Below are 23,517 nucleotides of genomic sequence, written 5' to 3'. Positions count from 1 at the left end.
ATTTGCCAACCCCTGCCTAAGATTCTAGAAAAATGAGTCCTAGAGTGGATGGGAATGGGGAAAACAGTAGGAAAATGGCAGGATGGGAGCTAGTATACAAAATGTTTGCCACACTTGATGGAATACCACTGCAGATTTGGTTTTAAACTTTTTAGATAAAACAAAAATTCCCAGTTCTTTGTGGAAAAACAAGCCCATTGTTCAGGTAAAACAGAACTCTTCTGTTTCTGAGGCCAGGGGAAAACTTCAATCATGGATTGCGACACATAAAAAAATCTCAGCATGGGCTTATGGGGTTGTCTCAGCACACAACTTAGTCAAAAGTCTATTCTGTGTGGGATCTAGTACAATTTCCATGAAGTAACTGACATGGGATTATCTGGCTTGATCCTCTGACATATCTGTGTGATCACAGTTATTTAACCTTTTTGTACATTGTTTTTCATATCTGTAAAATGGGAGAAACAGCTCACCCCACAAAGTTATTGCTAAGATTAAAAGGAGTAACAAAATATCTGGCATATAAGCAGCATTCAAAATATAATATTAATTCTCTCCCCGTTTTCTCCCTTCCTTGCTAAGATTTGACTTTTCTGGGAAGTAGCCAAGAAAGGCCAGGCTGCTATGTACACATTTGTTTCAGTTTAAGTCATATACTGACCTTCACATCAGACTGGTAGAAAATTGGGTAACTCTACTTATAGTGATCACAGTAAATAAAGTTTGTTTTGACTGTCACTGAGCCTTGAGATCAGCCAAATCCTATCAGATCAGTACACATAGTAACTGATCCCTGCCTTTGCCATTTTCTGCTGCAAAATTCAATCCCAGAACCTTTCTCTTTTTCCCCTTTCCCCACGGTCCTGTCCCCTATGCTAATGGCAGCAGCTGCTATGATCCAGTGGTGTTAAAGTTCAGTACCTATCTGACTTGTTCAGTATCAGCCAAACTATCTTAATCTGAGCCACAGCATTGTGAAGCTTTGCTTTCTGTTGTAAATCAGTTAGCAACAGGCTGGCTTGATGCAGCTTTTTTCAGAGGTCTTGGCCTCTAGCCTTGGCTACAGAAACCGGAACTTGAGTTGGCTTTGGTCTTTGTGGAGGATAAGCCAAACCTCTCTTGTAGTTGCTTCTTTGAACTGCAGCCACTCCTCTTCCTTACCTCTTCTTCCCTCTCTTCTTCCCCATTTTGGCTAATGCTCTATATCAGATTCCTGGGTGTCATGTTATCAATGAAATAAAAGCTTCAAATAGTTCTGATCTTGAGCTCTAGCTGATAGTTGTTTGCTCCTAGAGGAAGCAGTCACCTTAGCTGGTCCCCTCTGCATCTCACAGTTGTCATTACATTTCAGCTGCTGGTCAGGACACTTCATTGCCTTAGTGATCCAAATGTGCTGCCATTTTTCTCTCACCCCCATCTTTACCCCTTATAATGATCCAACATTTGAGAGAACTTGATAATTTCAGCAGTTTTTTTCTCAGCATTTAAAAATAGCAACGACATCATTGGGATCTTGTACCTTTACATGACAGGTCTTGCTTCTCAGTTTTTCCTCATACCCCTGCCCTCCCTTCACCCCCCCTTCCCTATTTACAAAAAGTTTATTTCCATTTTTTTGTTTTCTCATATTTTTTTCTTTTCCCTTATTTCCTTTCCCCTGCCCTTCTCACTTCCTCTGATGAATGTAACTGTACTGCATACCTAAAATGTACCAATAAACTCAATGAGGAAAAAAATAGCAAAGACATGATACATTTTGAATTGCTTTCTCCAATGACAGTGAACTTAATAAAATCAACAGTGTTTGATAATACAGTTTTATCAAGGGATTTTTCTGTTCCAGACATGGAGTTGGGTACATTTTCTTCTTCCACTGTATCTATTCATTGTGACAGGCCTGTAGGATAGTTTTATTCTTCCCATTTCATAGGTTAAAAAAAAACTGAGGCTCACAGACATGAAACAACTTGCTCAGAATCACTCAGGTTGTGAGGTGACGAGATGAGGCTTGTACTAACGCTTCTTGGGTCCAAGATCCAGATTGTTGTTTTTTAAATACCACATTGTTATCTTTTCAGCTGCTTTAGCTACCTTCTGTTTCTGTTTTTCTAAGTGGTACAGTACTCACTTTTGGGGGAGACAAAAATCATACAAGCTCCATTATTCCTTTATTTGATGTTATTGCCTCTTACTAGTCCTGGCTTTGTAAAAGGCAAGTATGTGGCTACCGCAAGGGGTTTAGGAATTTCCTTTGAGGAATGAGGAGAGAGGAGGACTATATCTTGTCTTACTTACACGTACTTGCTCATTTATTCGGACATAGTACTATGTGATGGGAGAGACATAGCTCAAACGCCATGGTCCTACCTTCTAAAAGTTCTTGGTGAAGTTGGCAAGCAGGCATCTTCTTGTTCCAGCCCAGTGTATCCATACTATAGCAAGAGTAAGAATAAATACAGTAGGAACATGTGGCAAAGAGCTTTTTAGTCTGCCTGAAGCAGTGAGATGAAAGTAGAGAGCATAGTATAGGATCCTATGATATGTGGGTTTAGAAACCTCATAAGGTCCTTTCCTTGGTCTTGACTAGAGAGAAATAACTGCATCTGGTGGTATGCTCCTGGGTTTGAAGGAAGGATACTTGCAAGGCCTTGCTTATTCATAGGGCTGTCAATCCTCCACCAGGGTGACTAATGCTATGAGTGACATTTACATCTACTTTAAAAGTATTAGGAACAGACTTGCCTCTGTAGTAATGAGCGTTGCTGGCCATTATCCACACTTTCTTGCTTGGACTCATTATACTTTAATAAGCTACTCCATGGTTTTTCATTCTCTGCCTTTCTTGGAGCCCAGCTCCAGATTTTTCCACAAGGGTAATTAATGGATAAGGTGAGTTTGGAAGAATGCCATCGAGTCAAATAGAGCATTCTAGAAGACTGGAGGAATCTACAAGTGGAAATGGCATCCTCTTACTCTGTGCCCCCAGGTTGGGTGTAAGGATGTGTATAAGGAAAGTTGAAGAAAGTTGCTTAAGGATAAGGACTGAGGACTGTTAGGTCACAGGAAATCTGCAAATTCTTAAAGTTCTTTGGTTACTGTCATTTGACAGAAAATAAGGAAGGGAAGGAACAGGGTGGGCTGGAGAAAGAGATCAAATTTGTCATACAAGCCAAGTTATTGATGAAGGTTACAAAGAAATTGAAAGGGAGTACTGTTTGATACAAAGGCCATAAGCTAAAGAAACCTAGTGGCTAAAACCTCAGGATCTGACTCTCTTTATTCCTAGCTGTGGAGCTCCAGGCAAATCATAACCTTTCTGAGCCTTAGTTTTCTCATTTGTAGAAGGAGGATAATAAGTATGCCCATTTAATTGTCATCACAATGATGGGAGACATCTGTATGCTTGGCACATCGTGAATGCTTAGTGAATGGTAGTATTTGTTCTGTTTTTGCAGGAGACTGTTACTAGCTACACGACTTTCTGTAGGTTAGCTTTATTTCTTTGTGTCTGATTTCCTCACTGCAAATGGGGATAATACTTCCATTGCAGACAAAATTCTGTAGAGGATTAAATTATATGAGGTACACAAAGCATCTACTAATATAAGAGAAGTTTAAGAAGCAGTAGAACTCCTAGTAATAGCCTCTCAGGAAATGATAGGCGTGGAGATAGGATGTCTACTCATCTATGTACTACAACCAATAAGAAGTGTCAAACCTAAAATTCAGATTGCAAAAAAGAGTTCAAAGCTACATTTAGCCTGTTCCCGACTATGCTGAATACCCAGAAAAAGGCAAGCTATTGTTGAAGGAAGGGGCACAAAAAGATTCTTAGCCATTCCTCTGGGTCATGCTCAAGTCTCATTTCATTCTCAAAACCTTACAATCTGCTCCAGGGAACTCCTTCTTACCCCACATCTTGTACCCAAGTTTGGCTCTCTAATATAGATTGTTGAGTTTTAGTGTTTATACTTATTTTCAATGAATGCATCTTCTCTCCCCAACTCAATTTTAAGACTTATTATGGACTCTTTCAAATCATTTTTGTATGTTACTTTTGAAAGCATAAGGTTGGACATGAAAGCCCTTGTAAAACTCCTGTCATATTAAATACCTTTCAATGTAGATTTCAGAATAGCCCTCAAGCTTGGGGATATCATGTTTATGTGTGTGTGTGTGTGTGTGTGTGTGTGTGTGTGTGACTTATAGTCCAGCTGGAGACCTAAAATGGGAAAGCTGTCTCCGTTGGCCTTCTAATAAACTGAACTATATTTTTTTATTCAGTAAATATTTGTTGAATATCTGCCAGTTACATGCAAAGCAACTTACTTGGGTCTCTTGAAAATACAGAGATGAATCCCACCTGGGTCTTGCTGTCAAGTTTCTCCCATTCTAACAGAGATACAGCCTTGAAAGAGCCAAAATAAAGGATTCAAAGTACATAATAATCATTGCTTAAGAGTGAGAGAAACTTGGATCATCTTAGGCTCCCTAAGAGATATGGCATTTAAGCTGATGCAAATTTGGGCATGTGGGAATAGGATAAAAAGCATCTTAAAAAGAGATGATTAATTATAACACATGTACATAGAACAATGAATAATACTGTTTGCATGGTAAGATATGTGAAGAAGAATGATGGAAAGTCAGATCAGAAACCCCACTTTGAGGCCAAATGAAAGAGAGTAGTGAATGCCAGGTTAAACACTTCTGGGTGTATTCTTCAGGTAACATGGAGCCATAAAATCTAAATCTATTTAAGAAAGAGCCGGGGGCGGGGAATTAATATGGTTTGAGTGGTTTCCAGGGTACTTTCAGGTATGCTTTTAGGCAGCATATAAAAGTCAGTTTAGAGAGGTATAGGTCTACAGACTATAGACCTACTCATCTGGGAAACAGTCCAGTCCCCATATTGTACAGGTAGGGAAGTGAGCTAGTGAAGGTCACACAAATTAGTTTTCATACAAAGACTAGAATCTGGGTTTCTTGACTCCTGCTTCCCTCTCTGACTTTCAAGTTTGACATTATAACATAACTGGGACTGAGACAAATTAGAGGCAAGAAAGAATAACATTGGGGTCTTCCAGCCAAGAAAACCTTTTGCTGCTATTTCAAAATTTGACTTGTAAAGAATCAACAAGTTGCAGCTACAAATAAAAGGCATAGGAGGATGCAGGATAAATGATGTTTGTTTTCTAAGGCCTAGACTGATACTCATTTATATGTGTCTCTAATGTGGGTATAAATGGTATTCATCTTTGAGGGATGTCATCTGGTTCACTCACCAAAGGAACCCAAAGAAACAGGGCAGCACCGTCAGCTCTGGAAATCTGTGAGTTTCACTGAGGAAGCGGTGTCCTATGGCCTAGGGGTTCTCAGTCTTGGGTGTACATCACAACACCTACAGAGCACTGAATATGCCCATGCCCTGATCCTATTCATTTAGAAGCTGTACAGATGGATTTCAGGTATTATGTAATTTTAAAGCTTTTTGCATTTTCCTAATATGCAGCCAGGGTTGAAAGCCACTGGTAGTTGGTACTGCTTGGACTTCAGGAATCAGACAGGCCTGGATAAACTATAAGGTTGCTTCTTATCTTAGAGTAGAAAAAGGATAATACTTTCTCCAGAATTATGGCTAATACTAACAAAAATGTACACAAAGCACTAAGTATGGTACTACAGAGTCGGGGGCAGAACAGGTATTCAATTAAAAGGTAGCTAAGATATTTTCTGGTATTGCTTTTTACCATTATCATTGGTAATTTTATATTGTTAATAATAACAACAAAGCAGCAGACATTGGGAGAAGCAGTGGATGTGGGAACCAGAGATACGACTTTCAATCCTCACTCTATTGCTTACCTAGCCACATGGTTTGGGGTAAATTGCTTTACCTTTCTGCACCACGGTTTCCTAAGAGTATATAAAGTTATTAGAAAAAAAGATTATTATTATTTTGGTTATTTTTGCTGGTATAGTGCTGTATATCCATCCTAGTGCTAAGGGACATGTCATGCCCAGAAATGTAAGATATAGACTAGGTGGGGAGACAGAATTTATATGTGTGAGAATGAATGTTTTGTTCACTCATTCTCTGGATAACCAGTCACACTATATTATTGTTATCTCTTTTCTTATCTGTCTCACCAGAATGGCTAGGTGGATGAATTAAAAAGCGTACACATGGACCAATATTTAAGCACTTCATGAACATTTACATGGATGAAAATTATGTATGCCTGCCAGAATGTTCAGGGGGTGAGATTTGATATGAGTCTTGAGTGAAGGTTACAGTGCAAGTGATATGAGATCAGGGACATTTAAAGAGAAAGAAACAGGACAGAGTCTGGTACTTACCCCTGCTATGTGCTAGGTATGATCTATAGTCCATCTCATTTAGCTCTTACATTCATCTGGGGGATGGGAAGCGTTATGTTCTGAGATGATACTCAAAAAGGTGCAGTAACTGTCCAGGGTCTCACAGCTTGGACATAGTAGAACAAGAATTATATCTGCACAATGCCAGACTCTATACTCTCTATAGCATACTAAAAAATAAGGGTCAAGAGCTTGCTTTGATTGGATCTTGAGGAGAATGGTTTGATAGAGTACAGCTGGTAGATAAAATCCAGAGACAGTAAATTATGGCCACCTTGTGGTCAGCCTTGAATTTATGTTAAGGAGTTTGAACTTTGTTCTATGCATTTTGGTCATGAAGGAGAGGAAAAAGCATAAAAATAATTAAAGAAAATTGTGTAACAGAATCATACAAGTTCAGTTAATATGTTTTTATGTTTACCTTAAACATTTTTGTAGAAAAATTCAAATGAATATCAAGATCTGATGAAACAAACAAATATCAGGATCTACTAACACACAGTTCTACATATGTAAATTTTAGTATTCATCAGGCATGAGCACTTTTTGTGGATTTTTCTCTTTTTTGCTTCCTATTCACATGCATATTTTGTTTTGACCTTGTCCAAATCGTTGTCAGTGTATGTACAGTATAGTATGTGTTGGTTAAATGCTTGTAAGAGTTGAACTATTTGGTTAGCCTTTGTGGTTGGGTCTTACTTTTTGCTGTTAAAATGCATATTTTTGTACCTTTTTTTCTTTTTCTCTTTCCGTCTGGATTAAGTCCTTTGGGTCTGTTGTTCATAGCAGAATTACTGAACGAGCAAGTATGAGCTATCTCATATGCAAGATTTTTCATTTCATCTACATTGTTCTGCAATGCTTGATGAGTAACTAGATAGAAAAAACCTAGTTTAGAGTGCCACCAACAATGTATGGATAAGTCTGTTTCACCGTAATTCTGCCAGAACAATTTTATAAAAAATATTTATATTTGTTTTGCACCAAATGACCTGGAAGGCAGAGATGTGAATTCAGGAAGGTGAATTAGGTGAGTTAGGCCTAAGCGAAGACTTGGATTTCAGTGTTGATACGTATATCAAATTCAAATTCATCATCAATTACTTACCATCTACTGTGTGCCTGGCATGTACTAGCTATATTATCATCTACTTTAATTCTCTCAACATCTCTATCAAGTAATGTAGTATTGATCTTGGTTATATAACTGAGGAAACTAAGCTTTAGGAAATTATATGATAAACCTAAGGTGTCTGAAATTCCAGAGCTGGGATTCAAACAGACTTTCTTGAAGAGACAGCTGCCAGAAGAATTACAAAAAGAAAAAGACAGTTGTTAATGACTGAGAAGAAGTAGAGGCCAATGAAGGTGACCCAAGTAACTCCAATATTGGCTCATGAGTAGTGATCCATTTGTCCAACTATTCAAGTCTCTGATGTTGTTCTCTCTTCCAGGGGATGCTGACAGTTTCAGCAAAGTGCGACCTCCAGGAGAAAAGCCAACCATCATCCGCCCTCCAGTGAGGCCCCCAGACCCTCCTTGCCGGGCAGCAACTCCCCAAAAGCCTGAACCAAAACCAGAAATTGTGGTTGGCAATGCAGGGGATGTCTCATCATCTGTGTAAGTAGCATTGTTCTTGAGCTTGACCTCAGATCTGTCATAGGCCACCAGTATGACTGTCTGTGACTGCTCAGTGCACAGCCCTGGGGTATCATTCACTTCAGCATCTTGATGACTAGTATGGGTCAGGCCTATTGGGAGTGCTCCACTTAATACCAAAGGCTGAGAGATCCTTTAAAAATGAAGACTTTGAACCTTAGTACTGCTAGGAGACCCATTTCTCTTAGCTTCCCTGGTCACTGTAACATGATAAAATCATTTTCTGTTTTTAACCAATCTTGAAATTTCTTTTTTATTCCCTTATTATTGGTACTGGTTCTAAAATAATTTAATGAGTACATTTTTTTATTGTGCTTGTGCTTGAGGTTTTTCTTTTCTTTAGCAAAGAATATCATTATTTTTTAAATCTTCCAAAATGACTCAAGTTCTCCAGAGAGCTTGTCACAGGGTAGAAGCTGAGCTGACATCTGGTAGGCCTTCCTAAGGCAGGGCTGCAAGCCAAGGACTCAGGGAAGGAGCACTAGCATGGGTCCACAGCAGCGCTCAGGGTCCATCCTTGATGGCCACAGCCAGCCTGACTGAACTTTCATCAGTCAGTGACTGGGACCGTTGCTCTCCATACCACCTCCTGATCTTTCTTTTTCTTGTGTTTCTTGTTTTCCATAATTGTAAGATTGGGGAAAGAACAAAGCCTCCACAGCTTTAACCAATTAGCTAAGTATATTTATAAAAGCCAAAAATTATACTTTGAAACTGAAAAAAAAATATTTTCACTTATTTCTCCTGAAAAAAGGCTTAAATGAGCAACAAGTTTAAGACCATTCTGGACCGACAGGGAAGGAAGGATATTATCTATGGCTTTGCCTATGGACTCTTGGCCATTTCCCACTCTAATACTGGATCGATCCCAATACCCAAGCTCTGCCAACAAAGGCAGGACCTCACATTGGTAACTCATCTGGTTCAGAGGCTCCTGTCCTTTGTATTGGCCTGTGGTTCTCACATGTATTCCAGAACAACTCATGAGACTGAGCTGACTTCTGTTTGCAGGGTGGCCTCCAGGACCAGGTTCTTTGAAACAGCTTCCCGGAAAACAGGAAGGTAAGGACACAGCAACAGCAGAAAAATCAAATCATTCTTTAATAATGCATCATTAGCTTCCCTTTGAGTTTCATTCTTACCTTCTCTGTTTCTATCTATCTATAGTTCTCATATTCTCTCCTACCTCCAACTTTATCTCTCCATGTGTTTTGCTGTCTCACCTGCATCTCAGTCTTTGTCTCTGTTTCTGTCATCCACTTTTTCTCAATGTCTGGATTTCTCACTCTCATTCTTTGTATTTTTATATCTGTGTTTCTGTTTGTGTCACTCTTTCTGTCTTTTTTCTTTCCTAGTGTCTGTGTCTATATGCTATACTGTGTCTTGCCTCTTAATTTCTCCATCTGTTTCTCTCTCTTCCTCTTTCTCTGTGTCACAGACGTGCCTATGTGCACATGCTCATACACAAATGTAGACCATTTTTAAAAAGTGCTTATTTAGACCCCATTATATTTGAAAATGACAACCTGAGAAGACATGTAGAATGCGTCATTCTACCATAAATGCCCTCAGAGTAAGCATGGCACCCTTTTTCAAAGGTAAACAGTAGACACAGGCAGTGATTCTCACACTGACTGCATGTCTTAATCACCTGGAAAACTTTGAGAAAAGAAATCACAGATTACTAGCTTCCACTCTAGACCTGCTAAAACAGAATCTCTAGGAGGAGAGCCTATGAATAATTTTTTTCTTGTTTTATGCCCTTCTTCCCTCCCTCCCTCCCTCTTTTCCTCTTTCTTACCTCCCTTCCTCCCTCTATTCCTTCCTTTTTTGCATCTGTTCTTAAAACTTCCCAAGTGCTGGTACAGCCTGTCCAAGGCATGGACATTTGGGACCCTTTAAACTAGAACACGTGGAAAAGTGATTACTTAGCCTTCAGGGTGTCTTCTGTGAGTTTGTGCCCTGTTTCACATCAAAGAGTTTGAAATTGTGTTTTCTAACATGTGATAGGAATACAACTCTTCTAGGTGGTAAGTTAAAAGCAGAACAATGTATTTTTACCAGCAGTGGAGTTGGGAGAGATTTGATATCCTTTAGTCAAAATTGAAGGACCTGACTTACCAAGGTTTGATTATGCACAACAGGTTACCTTAGTGTTAATTGGCAATGAACAATGGGGAACTCTAAGCTAGGATAGATTCTCTTTAGACAACAATTTGCCATTTATTATACCTTAACAGATGAAAGTAACATCAAGCCCCCAGATTTCTCTTACAAATAGCATAAAGATAATAATAAGGCATGCAGCTGTAAGCAGGACTGTTTCTTTGTGATCCTTCCTCCTTCCCTCGGATAAGTCATTTGAGGAATAAATACCAATAAAATTGAATGAATAAACTAGAATAAACAAAGAACTGGGCATATCTAAAGGAAAAATTTTAAAGGAGATGATGTCTGGGCTAGGGTTTGAAAGGTAGGTAGAAATACACAGGAAACTATGGAGAATGGATCTGTACCCTTGAACAAAGAACCAAGGCATGGAGAAGAGAATATGGGAGAGGCATACAACAGAATCCTTAGGGCAGGCAAACTTCTAGTAGGGAAGCTATAGCCAAACTGGTGTTGCAAATGTACCAAGATGGGTAACACTGCCAATAGGATGCACTTTATTAGCCAATGCTCAGAGAAGCTTTAGACCAACCAAAACCTAAGAAGACTGTGGCCAAAGCAGGTACTTCAGGCTGAAGTAGTACTGTGCTTACCTTATATTCTAATTTATATAACAATGGTGGCAAAACTGTGGCATGCGTGTTACAGATGGCTGTTTGTATCATTGAAAGCTCTAAAAGATTCCCCATCATTGTTCTAGAACCTAGACTTAATCTTCTTCATTTCCAGATTCCAGTTTGGAAGGAGTGTAGGTAAGACCCAAGTGGCTATACTTCTTTTCCAATACTGTCATGAGCCACCATCCCATGTTCCCATAGACAACTCCTATTCAGCATCCACATAGGGAAAGCATTTCTTCTATTTAGGCCTCCACCACATAAGCATCACTTGCATCAGTGCAACCACATGCAGGCCACTGAGCAAGGTCCTCAGACTAGTTTACAGTCAGTCTCATCCAGTCATTGTTGGCAACCTTTTCTCTCATCTATGATGAAAATGAGGATCTGTTTAACCATTGTTTTGTCCCTTTTGCTTTCCATTGACATACCTAATGGTAGCATGACGGTTGAATGACACCACTCCTTATGGTCCCTTCTACAACAATTTTTTTTTAATTAACTAAAAAACAAGTAGATAAACACGCACTGCTCCACCATTTTAAATGACATGTATGTACACCGGGTTCTCATCATGAATGTAACCATAATGTACTATAAATATGTACTTTTAAAAAATGAAAGCTAAAAAATAGAATACTGGGGAAAACAAAAAAATTAGTAAATGTTCACTAATGAGAAGGGTACAGAGGACATTTCACAGTCTCAGATCAGCTTATATAACATGGGTTCAAAAGTGATTAGTGGTCCACTTTGGGTAGAACATTTGAGCAAGTAGAGGGAAGGTAGGTTGGAGGTGAGATCAGAAAAATGGATTGGGGTCAGATCATGAAGATCTTGTACAACATATTAAGGTGCTTAATCTTTATCCTGTAGTTCATTGGAGAGAGGATCATAGGTGATGCTTAAATGTAAAAGTACAAATTCTGAAATGACTGCATTGTGAAAAAGTCATTCTAGTGGTAATGGAGAAGAGAGGAGAATAAAGACTGGAGGCAGGCAGACCAATAAGGAAACCGATCATCCTGGCAAGAGTTAATGAAGTCCTGGCCTATGACATTGCCCCTGGGAATGCAGTAGAATGAACAGATTTGACATAGGGTCAGTATGACCCTGATTACTTTTTAAACATGGGATATTGTAGAAGGACTGAAAAAGAGAAAAGAGTGTCTTGGGCAGTTAAGTTGGTGGTATCATAAGCATAGAGGAGCAGATTTCATGAGGAATCTGTTGTGCTATATTTTACACAGTGATTTTGAAGACATTATGGGGCATCCAAGGAGAGGTATCCAGTGTGTAACTGTACTTTAAACCAGTAATTGGGACAGGACCTTCATAGATGTACAGGTAGAAATGTTGAGGACAATTACTGTGCAACTCCAATGGGGAGCATCTGAATATACTACAATAAGAGTATGAATAATTGCACTTTGGGAGAAGACCCCTAATATTGGTAATTGAAATGATGGATGAGAATAAGATCATTCAGGTAATGGGTATAAACAATTTCAAAAGAGAATAAAAAATCAAAAGGCCGAGGATATGACTGTAGGGACTATGGGATGCTCTGTTCACACTATAGGGGAAATTATTCTCCAGGATTGTTTCTTCCTCCCAGTTGTTCCCTGAGAAGCATAATTTAGGATTAATCTAAACACATCAAGAGGCTGGGTAAGGCTGGTGTGGTCTTCAAGACAATGGACTTAGCTTTTATGAGGTACTTGCCCCGCCCTCTTGCCTTTCTCACTATTATAGATAATCATAGTAAGTAATTTGTGATCTTGGACAAACTTCTCCAGGATCTCCTAGCCTCCCATAATCTGGTTCTTAAAGGATTATTCTGCCACCTAAAAGATATCTTTGTGTCTGGAACACTGGGACCTCTAAATCTGCCAGAGAAGTTGGTCAACTGTAAATATGAAGCTAGATGCTTTAAGACATTTGGAAACAATCACTTTCTCATTTTTCAAGTGATTTATTTGGTATTGGCCTGGAGGACTTCCCCATTGCTTATCGTTGCCTTTCCTGTCCTGTTCTAGAGTCTTATTGAAATATCTTTCTTCTTTTGCCCACAGTTCTCAAGGCAGACTTCCTGGAGATGAAAGTTGAGGCCACAGGTATGTGCTTACATACCCCTGCTTACAGAATCTTGTTCCATAAGCCTTTTATGGGATTTTAACTTTTGAGGCCTGGGTTACAATGTCAATCCAGGGAGTAGGAACTCACCTCTATGCCTCAGTTCATTTCCCTAAAATTGCATGACACTTCAAATTAGTTCCTTTCAATTCTAAGGTTTTATGTGATTTAAGTCACCTTCTCCTTTCGTTCTCCCCTAGCTGAACTATAGTGTAGTTTTACAGATTGCCTTTGAATTGGATCCATTAGGAATCCTAGTCTAACATTTTGGGCAAGTATATTTGCTATTTTAAATTTCAGTTCCTTGGTCTGTAAAATGAGAAGTTGGAACCTTCTAACTCTGACAGCTCTTAGATTCTTAAGAAAACAAGAAACTTCCTTTGTAGTATGAACAGATTACCTCAGTGTTTGTAGAGGGACTTCATTCCTTCAGTCCATATAATTATTTCAATAATAGCCACTTAAACCTTCATCCTTAGTCCCATATATTTGCCTAATGCAGAGTGTTATCATATTTATTGTCCAGTTCTATGGAAATCACATGCCAGAAGTAAGGAGGGTAATATATGTTCTAACTCAAATAAATGAACTGAAGTTTAGAGGAATAAGTGATTTCCCAAGGTCATAGGAAAATTGGAGGCTAGGAAAATACCTTTCTCTACCTTGGACTTCTGATTGCTTATCAGATTTCTGATATGATATGAACTAATGTATACATAAATGAGACCAATGGATCTAGAGATTAGCTTGCCACGTGATCCCTAGTCTTCCTTTTCTTCCTATCTCTGCCAGTCCTCAAAAGTCTTTGGGTAAATAACTTTCTCATTGTCTGCCCCCATAAAGGTGAAGTCCCAGTCAAAAGAGTATTGGATATTGTAGAACCATTAAAAAATGGTTGCGAGGGGATGGGGATTTAGCTCAGCGGTTCGGTGGCCTGCCTTGCAAGCGCAAGGACAAGAGTTCAATCCCTGGTACCAAAAAAAAAAAAAAATGGTTGCGATGCAGGTGAGGGTATCTCAGAAGTTCCAATATTAGATTTTCTTGATAAGCTTGTTGGGAGGAAGAGTTGAAATCAATGTCATAAAATCTGTATCCCTGATTATAGCACTATTTTAGGGATGTTTCATGGAATCTGAACTGCAAGAACCTTTTCCCAGCCAGCCTCTGTTGCTCAGATTAGCTGCCAATTGCAGGTTTAGCTGCATACCAAGAAATGTCCATATTTCAGTGGCTATTAAGTATTTAGCCAATAATGCTAATTGCATACTCTTTTCTTTCCCTTTCAGGTTTTAAAATCCTTGGCCTTGGGGGACTCTTTCCATGTTCTGAAAGGGTCTACTTCAAACCTCTTCTGCTAAATCATTTTGTGCTAAAGAGCAGCTCCTTCCTGGCCTTTTACCTTCAGGCTCTGAGAATTCATAAAATAAGGAGCACATCTCCCAGATACATGTTTATTTCTCCTTTGTATTCTGTTTCCATCCATTCGGAAGGTCTATATTGAGCTCCTGTTGCACTGTGAAATGGCTGGACTCTCTCAAGGCCCGGACTCTGCCAAAACCAAGATATCCACTGATGAATCAAACAGGGGAGCCTGGTTTTCAACTCTTTCTGAAATTCCTGCTTCCTCAAAAGGACATTGAACTTGGAAAGAATCAGGGCTAGAGCTCCATCTCAGCAGTGTTTCACTGAACTAAAGACCACTTGAGTTGGGGTCATTGCTTACCTTGTTTGGCCGAGGGGAGTAGGAATATTTGCTAAACATTGGAGAATCTTATCACGTCTCTTACTTAGGATATGGACACTGGTGCCAAGTTGGCACTCTGATGCTGCAGCACATTGCCAAGAACTTGTTTTCTCCTGTGGTGTTAGATGGCATGGGTGATGCCCCCATAGGATCCTCCTCCCATGTGAACTCAAGAAGGTGGCCTACCTGCTCTTGTAGACAGCCACTTAGGACAAGTCTGCAAAGCATATTTTGTATATCAAAGTCTAGGTCTATTTGGATTATTGTTCCTCTCATCTTCACCTTCACCTGATAGCGTCTTTTCTAAGCAATCAAGAAGAACAAAAACAAAATTGGAAAATGTTTCTTTAAAGAAAACAGACTGTGTTTGTCTTGTAGACGTTCCATTATTGGGTCAAATGTTAGGAAAAATTAAGATGAGTTGAGGTGCAGCAGATATCATTATAGTTTCATTTTGTCTTCTGCTCATAGGCTCTTTTTTTATCTTAAAAAAACAGTTCTTAACCCAGTGCCCATGGATTCAAGAACTCCATCATGCCCCTGAGATGATACATATAATCCCATGACAGTATGCCTTTTCTAGGCAAATGAATTTCCAATGAGCCTGAGACCCAATAAAGGTTAAGAATCATAACCCCTGAGATAAAGACTCTTTTTAGTACCCATAAAGTACTTTCTTAGAAGGGGCTTTAAAAGGAACTTAGTCCACTATCCCAGTTTACTGCAGAGAAAGTTAGTAGCCACAGCAGAACAAGATCCCAGGTCTCCAGGCTCCTAAGCAAAATTGTTTCCATTACACCACACTTACATAGCAAAGATCCTTATGTTTGGTGACTTTAATCATTATTTTGAGGATTTGGCTTTTACCATCTTTATTGAGTCCCACATATTTCCCATCAATTTACTATCTCAATCACTGGAAGGGACTAAATAAAAACCAGTGCAGTGGGTCAGAAAACTAAGGAATAGATCTTTCTGGATCTGTTAAAGGGAACCTGCTAACATATCAAAGTTTGTATTCCCTTACAGACACCTATCTTTAGGGTTTGTGTAACTATAATGTGGTCCAGTATGAGAGCTTTCCAACTTGCTGTGTTCTAGCAAGGCCCTGCTATTTCGTTTGTGAAGTGGAGGAAGAAGCACATATGTCTAAACCTACATGCCTTTGGAACAGTGCTACTGAAAGGAGGTAGTCACTTTTTAGACTGAACAACAAAAATGTTTTATTCATGAATGAGGAACATGTCTAAACACAGTGAAAGCCTTTATGAATGTAATTAAGTAGAGACTTGAAACCATTTTAAATCGTGGCCACAGTGAACTCTCTACCCAGTCTCAAAGGCTATGTTGCTAAGAAATCAGGAGCAAGAGAGCCAAGTGGTCATTATTCCATCTTCTACTTACCCCCAAAAGTAGTCTCTGTGAAGCTTGCTGCCCTCTTGTTGAGTCCTAATTAGTGACCTGTTATTATGACGGACTAAAGTAGGTAGTTGTGCAGAATTTGGCCATGCAGATGGTAGAGACATGGTTTGACTGGTTTTTCTTGAGAGAAAATGCCACAGTCATCACTACACATACTGGAAAATTATTGAAAGGCATAGAAATGCATTGCAATTCTAGTGGAAAAGGTATCCAGAAACTTGACAAGGAAATTGCTGTGTTGCCAGGAACACAGATAAAGAGCCTAGCCTGGTGAGATATGGACCACTAGTCTCACTGAAAGCCAGAGAATAGTAACTGGCTAGCTCTACCCCTGCTCTGGGCTATCCCCAAAGAATGTACCACAGTGTCTCCTATTGGCCCTCAGATTTAAAGAGCAAAAGCTTCTTTGGAGAGGCAGGATATTTTTGGATGAGACTGGCTTGGCCTAGGCTTGACAGATGGTCATTCAGAACAGGTTATAGCAGGAAGATGGTAATAAGAGAGTGGCTGCTATAGGAAATTATCAGCAACCTTAGCCAGTAGTTTAGAGAAACTGGCAATGGATGGACTATAGCTCTTGAACTGGCAATGATAATAAAGAAGCTAACACTTATTAAATACCTACTAAGTGGTAGATGTTTCCTATATATTATTTTATTTCATCCTTATAACAATCACGCAAATACTCATTTAATTTTACAAATAAAGGAATTACAGCTCAGTGGGCTTAAGTAACATGCTCAAGGGTACATAGATAGTAAAAAATAGAGCAATGATTTGGATCCAGGAATCTCTGACTCTGTACCCCATGCTATTTTCTCTTTGTCACAGTGAGGTAGCTTTTGAGCAGAGGCCACATTACTGGATCTGGCAGGACTATTTATGCCTGCCTGCTTAACAAAATATTAAAAAGTAAGCATGTGAGGGAGGGAGGAGATTCAAGTCCATTACAGGGGGATGAAAACTGGGCTGAAAGATAATCCCAAGTAGGGCTTTCTCTTCACCTTCAGTTTACCTATTTGGTAATGATTTCCTAAAAAGCCTACTTAATTTACAAAGGCAAACGGTCCTTATAACGTCTTTGTATTTCACAACTACTCTGCCAAGGTTTTAGCATGTACAACTTCAGTCCAGGAGATTAGTGACCCCCAATAATGTAGTTTGAGAAGCAGAAAAAGGTTTTGTGCCTCTTTGATATTTGATGACTTGGACTCATAGCCCTACAAAGCTTTTCTGTGGTGACAGAAAATATCAGGAGATGGTTTAAAAAAGAAATACTGAATTTTTATTTTTGAGGTTGAAAATGCATGGAGGATGTACAGCCACTGAGAGGCAAAACTAGGCATTCAGATTCAATAGTAAAGTGCTGTCACGTAAGTATTTTAAAAATACTATCATGGGGAATTTGCCATCCATTTTCAAGAAGTTCCTTGATTCTGTAATAACAAGAACAAATAAAGTAATAGAAGTAGTTCTGTGACTAGAAAAAGGTTTGAGAGAATATAGATCAATGATGTTATTATTTAAGTAGCCACAGACAAGTGGCCTTGACACATTAGAAGCCCACAAAAACTTTCAGAAACAAAAAGTTGCAGAGAGGAACAAGATAACTTAAGATGTTTTTAATGACGAAGAGTCATTTTCACTGAAAAATGAAGCAATTGATGCCAAGGACATTAATAGAGAACTTGAAAGACTGCCTATGTGAAGCATATGTGTGAAATTAGAAAATATTATATAGTGGGGCCTATTCGTATGACTTTCAATAAAGTATACAGACTGTATAGAGTAAATGGCCTTCATGTGCAATTTTATCATGGAAATAGTCTTTGAGTATTTCAGGCACAATGGTACAGCTACTGCTCACATTGTCTTTTACAAATCTAAGAAGACCTAGGCACAGAATTCTTTCTGAACCTAAGAAGCTCAATCTGCTGAATGCAGTTTGTATAATGGCCTTGTCATTCCCTCAGGCCTCACGACATTGCTGTGCAATGCTAACACTCCTATGTTACAGATAAGGAAGGTTGAGGTTCAGAGAGGTAAGAAATGATTGCCCAAATTTACACACTAGGAATGGATAAAAAAGTATGACTGGAAGCTACAGAGGGCTTTCTACTGCCCTTTATGGTAGTAGAGAAAATGAATCCCAAAGATAAAGGAGAATATGCCTAGAAATAGGACTGATGAAAACATCTGCAAGTCTTACTACTCAAAATGTGGTCTGAGCATCAGCATTACCTGGGAATTTCTTAGAAATACACATTCTCAGGACCTAACCTAGACATCTAGAATTAAAGTCTTTTTTTTTTTCTTTTGGTACTGGGGATTGAACTTGGTTCCTTATACTTGCAAGGCAGGCGGCAGAGCCACTAAACTGAATCCCCAGCCCTGTGGAGTCTGTATTTTAGTTAGATCTTCCAAGAGATTCCTGTGCACACTGAAGTCTGTGAAGCACTGGATACAGCTGATCTTATAAGTTGGAAGAGGTTACAAACATCGAGTACACAGCTGCCTGCTTCTTGCATTGCTTTGCACATATCCTTGTGCTTTGGTGAAAATGAATGAAGTTTCTTCATCTCAATAATGAAACCAGCATAGGGAATAAGACTGAAAGTTACTGGGCTTTCGAATTCTGTCCAGTAGAGACCGAAGAAAGGCAAATTGGGGCAGTTGGAAAGAACTCCTTTCAAGAGCCTCAGGGGTCCATGTTCAGCTTTGTCACTGGCTCCCTGCAATGCTGAACAAGTCCACCTCTCTCTTCCTTGGCTTCAAATTGTTTATCTTTAAGCCAGGTAATTCCAAGGGCTTTTCCACCTTTGACATTCTGTTACCCTCAGGTGCGGATTTTGCCAAAGCCTTCATTGTTCTGAAAACAGACAACAGTATAGCAGGACCTAGATAGATGCTTCTAGTAACAGGCCTCACACTGAAAGTTTTTTCTCTGTCACATGTTTATACTCATTGATGCATTTGAACCTCACACAGCTGTGTCATCCCCATATTATTGAGACTCGGAGAAATGATGTGTTATGCCCAAAGTCACATAGGTAGGAAACAGAGTGGCTTTTACGTTGTCTGGTTTCTCTTGTTGCACTACTTCTCTGCAAAAACAGCCCTTCAAACCCTGAGTTTTCAAGGGAAATATGGAATCCAAGTTCTTAATTGCTTCAGTTCAATTGCTGCAAAACATTTTTTTCCTCTTAGGGCATCTAACCTTTGTTTGACTTGAAATTTTGCAGAACACTTAGGTCCCATACATCATTTTGTCTGCAGAACAGCCCTATAAGTTAAGGATAAAAAAATTTGCCCCCATATGACAGACACACATTGAAGCCCAACAGCAAGGCATAAATCTTCTCTTGCTGCTGTAACAAATCAGAAATTTAGCAACTTAAAACAACATGTATATATTATCTCACAGTTTTTGTAGGTCAGAAGTTTGTGATAGAATGCCTAGATTCTCTGCTTAAGTTTTCACTGAGCTAAAGACAAAGTCAGATGGTTGCCATCTGAGGCTCGGGGTTCTCTTCTTAACTCAATGATTGTTGAAAGAATTCCATTTCTTATTTTGTGACACTGAGGCCCTCACTTTACATATATGTCTTGTTCCATCTTCAAATGAACAACAGTGTGTCAAATCCTTTTGCTTCCCCTTCATTTCTGTAGATTTCCTTTTTTTTTTGATTCTGCTGTTTATAGTTCACCTCATAACTGAAGTGATTTCATTGGGCCCACTCAAATAATCCTGGATTGTCTCCCCATCTTTTTTTGGTCTCTATCTTAAAGTTAGCAGTAATAATGTTAATCACATCTTTAACATCCCTTTTGCCATGTAATCACAGTTGTGGGGATCAGGGTATGGAAATTTCTTTGGAGTCATAATGGGTGTTTACACCAGACACAAAGCAGTTGCTATTAAAGCCCTGCCTTTCAGTATAAAGGCACATTGTTATCAACAGATTAATCCTGGATTGCAATAAAATAACACATCGCATGCTACCTCATGGGTAGCTAGAAATATCAGAGTTGCTGAACTTCTCCCATCTGTCAAGTACACATAAAATTGGGCAGCACACCAGAAGAAGTAGTGGCAAGAATGCAGTGGCGAATCTGAGAGCCTATAGTATTCCAAGATGGCATCTTGTTGTTGATGACTAGTCCATCAACCAGTTTCAATCCATCCCTGGAAGGAGAGGCAGAAGGATTTTCCAGAAAAGTCTAAGTCCAATTGCCATGTTACTTGGCCATTACACACTTGTCTACTACATGAAAAGTATGTTTCTAGGTGTTTTTTATGGATTTTGATGAATGTGTCCTAATAACAGTTCTATGTGGCAAGTCATGATATTGGTTCTACTTTGTAGATGAGAAAATGGAGGAACAGAACTTTTCAAGTTCTCACAGCCAGGGAATATTGAATTCAGGATTCAAATTTAGATCATTTCCTTACTTAATTCCCTGGGAAAATCCTAGTCCACTATCTTGGGAAAATTCCCCTAGAGAAGAGCTTAAGGCCAATTTGATTTGAAAATTGCTTATATCTTTGTTCCTCTGAGCTTGTCCTCAGTGACTTGGTGTTCTGATGATATCACAAAATCAGAACAGCTGAGCATTCTGAAGGCTTTTCTTTACTTTAGTAATATGCTAGGTTTTATGAAGCCCATGACGTGCAAAGTAAAGATGCCATATCTTTTTCAAAGGCTAGGAGACTATCAGGTCAGATAGATGGGGTCAAAATGGAGCAGCTCGAGGAATGTGCTGTATAGAATAATACTTCCATTTGGGGGCCACCCGTGAAACATGGGATCTCCACATTTTGGTTGCGTGTTAGCTTTCTGTTATATAACAAATACCTCAGATAATCAACTTAGAAAAGGTTTTCTGGTTCATAGTGTTAGAGGTTTAAGTCCATGGTTGGTTGACCTTGTTGCTTTGGTTGAGGCAGTACATCATGGTAGGAGCATATGGCAGAGCAAAAGCATCCACAGTCAGGAAGCAAAAGAGACCAGAAGAGGAAAAGGTTAGGGCCCCACTATCCCCTGCAAGAACCTGAAGACCTCCCACTAGGTTCTCCCACTTTGCAATAGTACCATGCTGGGGACCAAGCCTTTACCCTAGTGACACTTTGAGGGACAGTCCAGATGCAAACTACACGCACTCAAGTTTCATCACTTTCTCTGAACTTCTGTAAACTCTGAATATCCTAGCTCCCAGAATTCCCAAAAATGGCACATAGAAATAAGACTGAAAGGGAAGATTTTTCTGGATCTGGGGAGCAAAGCTGTAAGGTAACCTCTATGACCTTTCTCAGTCATTGGCATGACTTTCCACTGATACTGTCAGCCTTGGATTTGTTACTTTGGTTTGTACTTCCTACTCCCACCCTGGTCCCATAATGCTGTCAAATCCCATCCCAATATAGTTCCCAGAACCACAAGGATGTGAGATACATGTGGTATAGATAGCCCGAGTCCTGATAGTTTCTCACTTCCTTATCCGTACTGCCATCCTGTGAGATCCAAAATTGTCTCTCCCTTCTGCTTCAGGAAGCTAGAGATTAAAGAAACTGATTTCCTCTGTTGCTCCCTTGGTCTTCTTTGCTAGGCACTGTCAATTAGACCCTGGCCTCGACCCTCCACACTGAAGGAGCACAAGCACCATTATCATATACATTTATGCTTTAATACATACATCACATCTTCCCTCATTCCTCATGTTCTCTCATGCCATGGATAAGATCAAAGATTTCCATGGTTAAGAAAAAATGGGCCTAGAGACAGATTGTGGAAATTTATTCCCATTTTGCCACTTGGGAGCTATACTAATATAGATGAGTTACTTCATCCAAATATTCATAGTAGGACTGGTAGTGGTAACATTTACCTGCCTCAGTTACTACCCAGGAGTGCAATCTTCTATATATCCACCCAGGGCTGAAGTACTGAACTCTACTGCACAAGAAGATCTTCCTGAATTTTGAGCACTATCAGATTCATAGACTCCTCTATGCGATGTAATCTGCTTTTTAAAAAAAATGCCCCTTGGCCTCATGATTAACCATCCCAACCCCTATCTCTCTACCTAAGTTGTTCCCAATCATCAGTTTTTTTTCTATTCTTGTTCTATCATTGAGGAATTCATGATAACAACGTAGGCCCATTACCATGCCTTGTGCATTTTCCAACGAGACCTGGAGGACTTCCAGGTTTTGAGGTCTGACAGAAACTTCTTATGACAGTTCAGCTCCTGGTGCTATAGCTCTGGTACCATTACCATCCTAAGCATCCCTCCTGCTATTGTGGGAAGCAGCTATCTCTCACAATACTGCATTGGTGTCCTTTCCTGCTACATCTTGCCCTCTTGTTTTCATTGCAATTGTGCTGTGGCATTCCTTTAAAGGTACTCAGGAAGAGGGTGGAGAGAGGAGTAACATTGTCCTACTACCGACCAATTTCACACTTAATCTAGGACCCTTCTCTGTCTAAGATATATTTATATCCAGCAAGAAATCACATACTCCTTGAGGTGAAAAAGAAATCACAAAATGCCTTAAGAAGTGGATCTAAAAATCCTTTAAATTGATTTAAAGAGCTCTGAGAAAAAGCATAGCAGACAATTAGGCCCCTCCACTGTGACAAAGGCAGGTGAGGGAATTCAGCTCTAAACAAAGGGACAAGTTACGAGAATCAGATCTAGAGCCTTTGCATGAGATGTATTTCTAGAACTTATGGCTTTGGTGGTTAAAAGAGGACATGCAACGGAGTTGTGGTTCTCTGAGACCAAAGAAAGAAAACAAATATTGTTGAATATATATTGTATATAAAGTAGCAAGTAGGGGAGGACTGGATTCTTGAACAGTTTTAGTGGATCTGACACTAGATTTAAGATGATAATTGGATTAAAACATTGCTACAATCTGCCATACATACTACACACATTTTATATATGCCTCACTTTACAAGCTGTCCTATTATCTCCAAGTCAATCAACATCTTGAGCCATTATCCAGCTCTGGGAGAAAAACTGATTTCCATTCAAGAAGATACTTCTTCATGAGCTACTTCCTTTTTTTTTTCTCTGCAAATCTGAGAAATAATTATATTTTGAAGGGGTGGATATGACTTTGCCAATTCAACAAATATATGTTAGTCTGTATTAGTCACTGCTCTCTGTGCTTTGCAAATATGAATTCATTTAATACTCACAATAAGCCTATGCAGAAAGCATTATTATCATTATCACCATAAAGATGAAAAAACTGGAAGACAGAGAGAATAAATGACTTCCCCAAGGTCTTATTGCTAAGAAGTAGAGTCAGGGTTCAAACAGAAGCTTCCAACTCTGAGCTTTTAACTACTATGTTATGCTTCCCACATAGTATGAGGA

At 39.3% G+C, this 23,517-nt stretch overlaps 1 protein-coding gene across 4 annotated transcripts in view; it reads left to right on the top strand.

The window, feature by feature from the left end:
• Ophn1 (oligophrenin 1) overlaps window positions 1-18,432 on the top strand; it is a 418,396-nt gene extending 399,964 nt beyond the window's left edge. For 2 of the 4 annotated variants that reach the window (XM_010632184.3, XM_010632183.3), the window contains exons 22-25: window positions 7,836-8,001; window positions 9,052-9,102; window positions 12,902-12,943; window positions 14,249-18,432. In XM_010632184.3, the coding sequence (XP_010630486.1) occupies window positions 7,836-8,001; window positions 9,052-9,102; window positions 12,902-12,935 (251 nt within the window). In that variant the 3' untranslated portion in view covers window positions 12,936-12,943; window positions 14,249-18,432. The remainder of the gene's footprint in view (window positions 1-7,835; window positions 8,002-9,051; window positions 9,103-12,901; window positions 12,944-14,248) is intronic. The other 2 variants (XM_010632182.3, XM_033760228.1) reach the window with 2 other exon arrangements.
• Window positions 18,433-23,517: the final 5,085 nt, after the last annotated feature.

The sequence above is a fragment of the Fukomys damarensis genome, unplaced genomic scaffold, assembly GCF_012274545.1.
Source record: "Fukomys damarensis isolate Sample0158 unplaced genomic scaffold, DMR_v1.0_HiC HiC_scaffold_39, whole genome shotgun sequence".
In the NCBI taxonomy this organism is placed as follows: Eukaryota; Metazoa; Chordata; class Mammalia; order Rodentia; family Bathyergidae; genus Fukomys; species Fukomys damarensis.
This window is presented reverse-complemented; position numbering and strand designations above follow the sequence as displayed.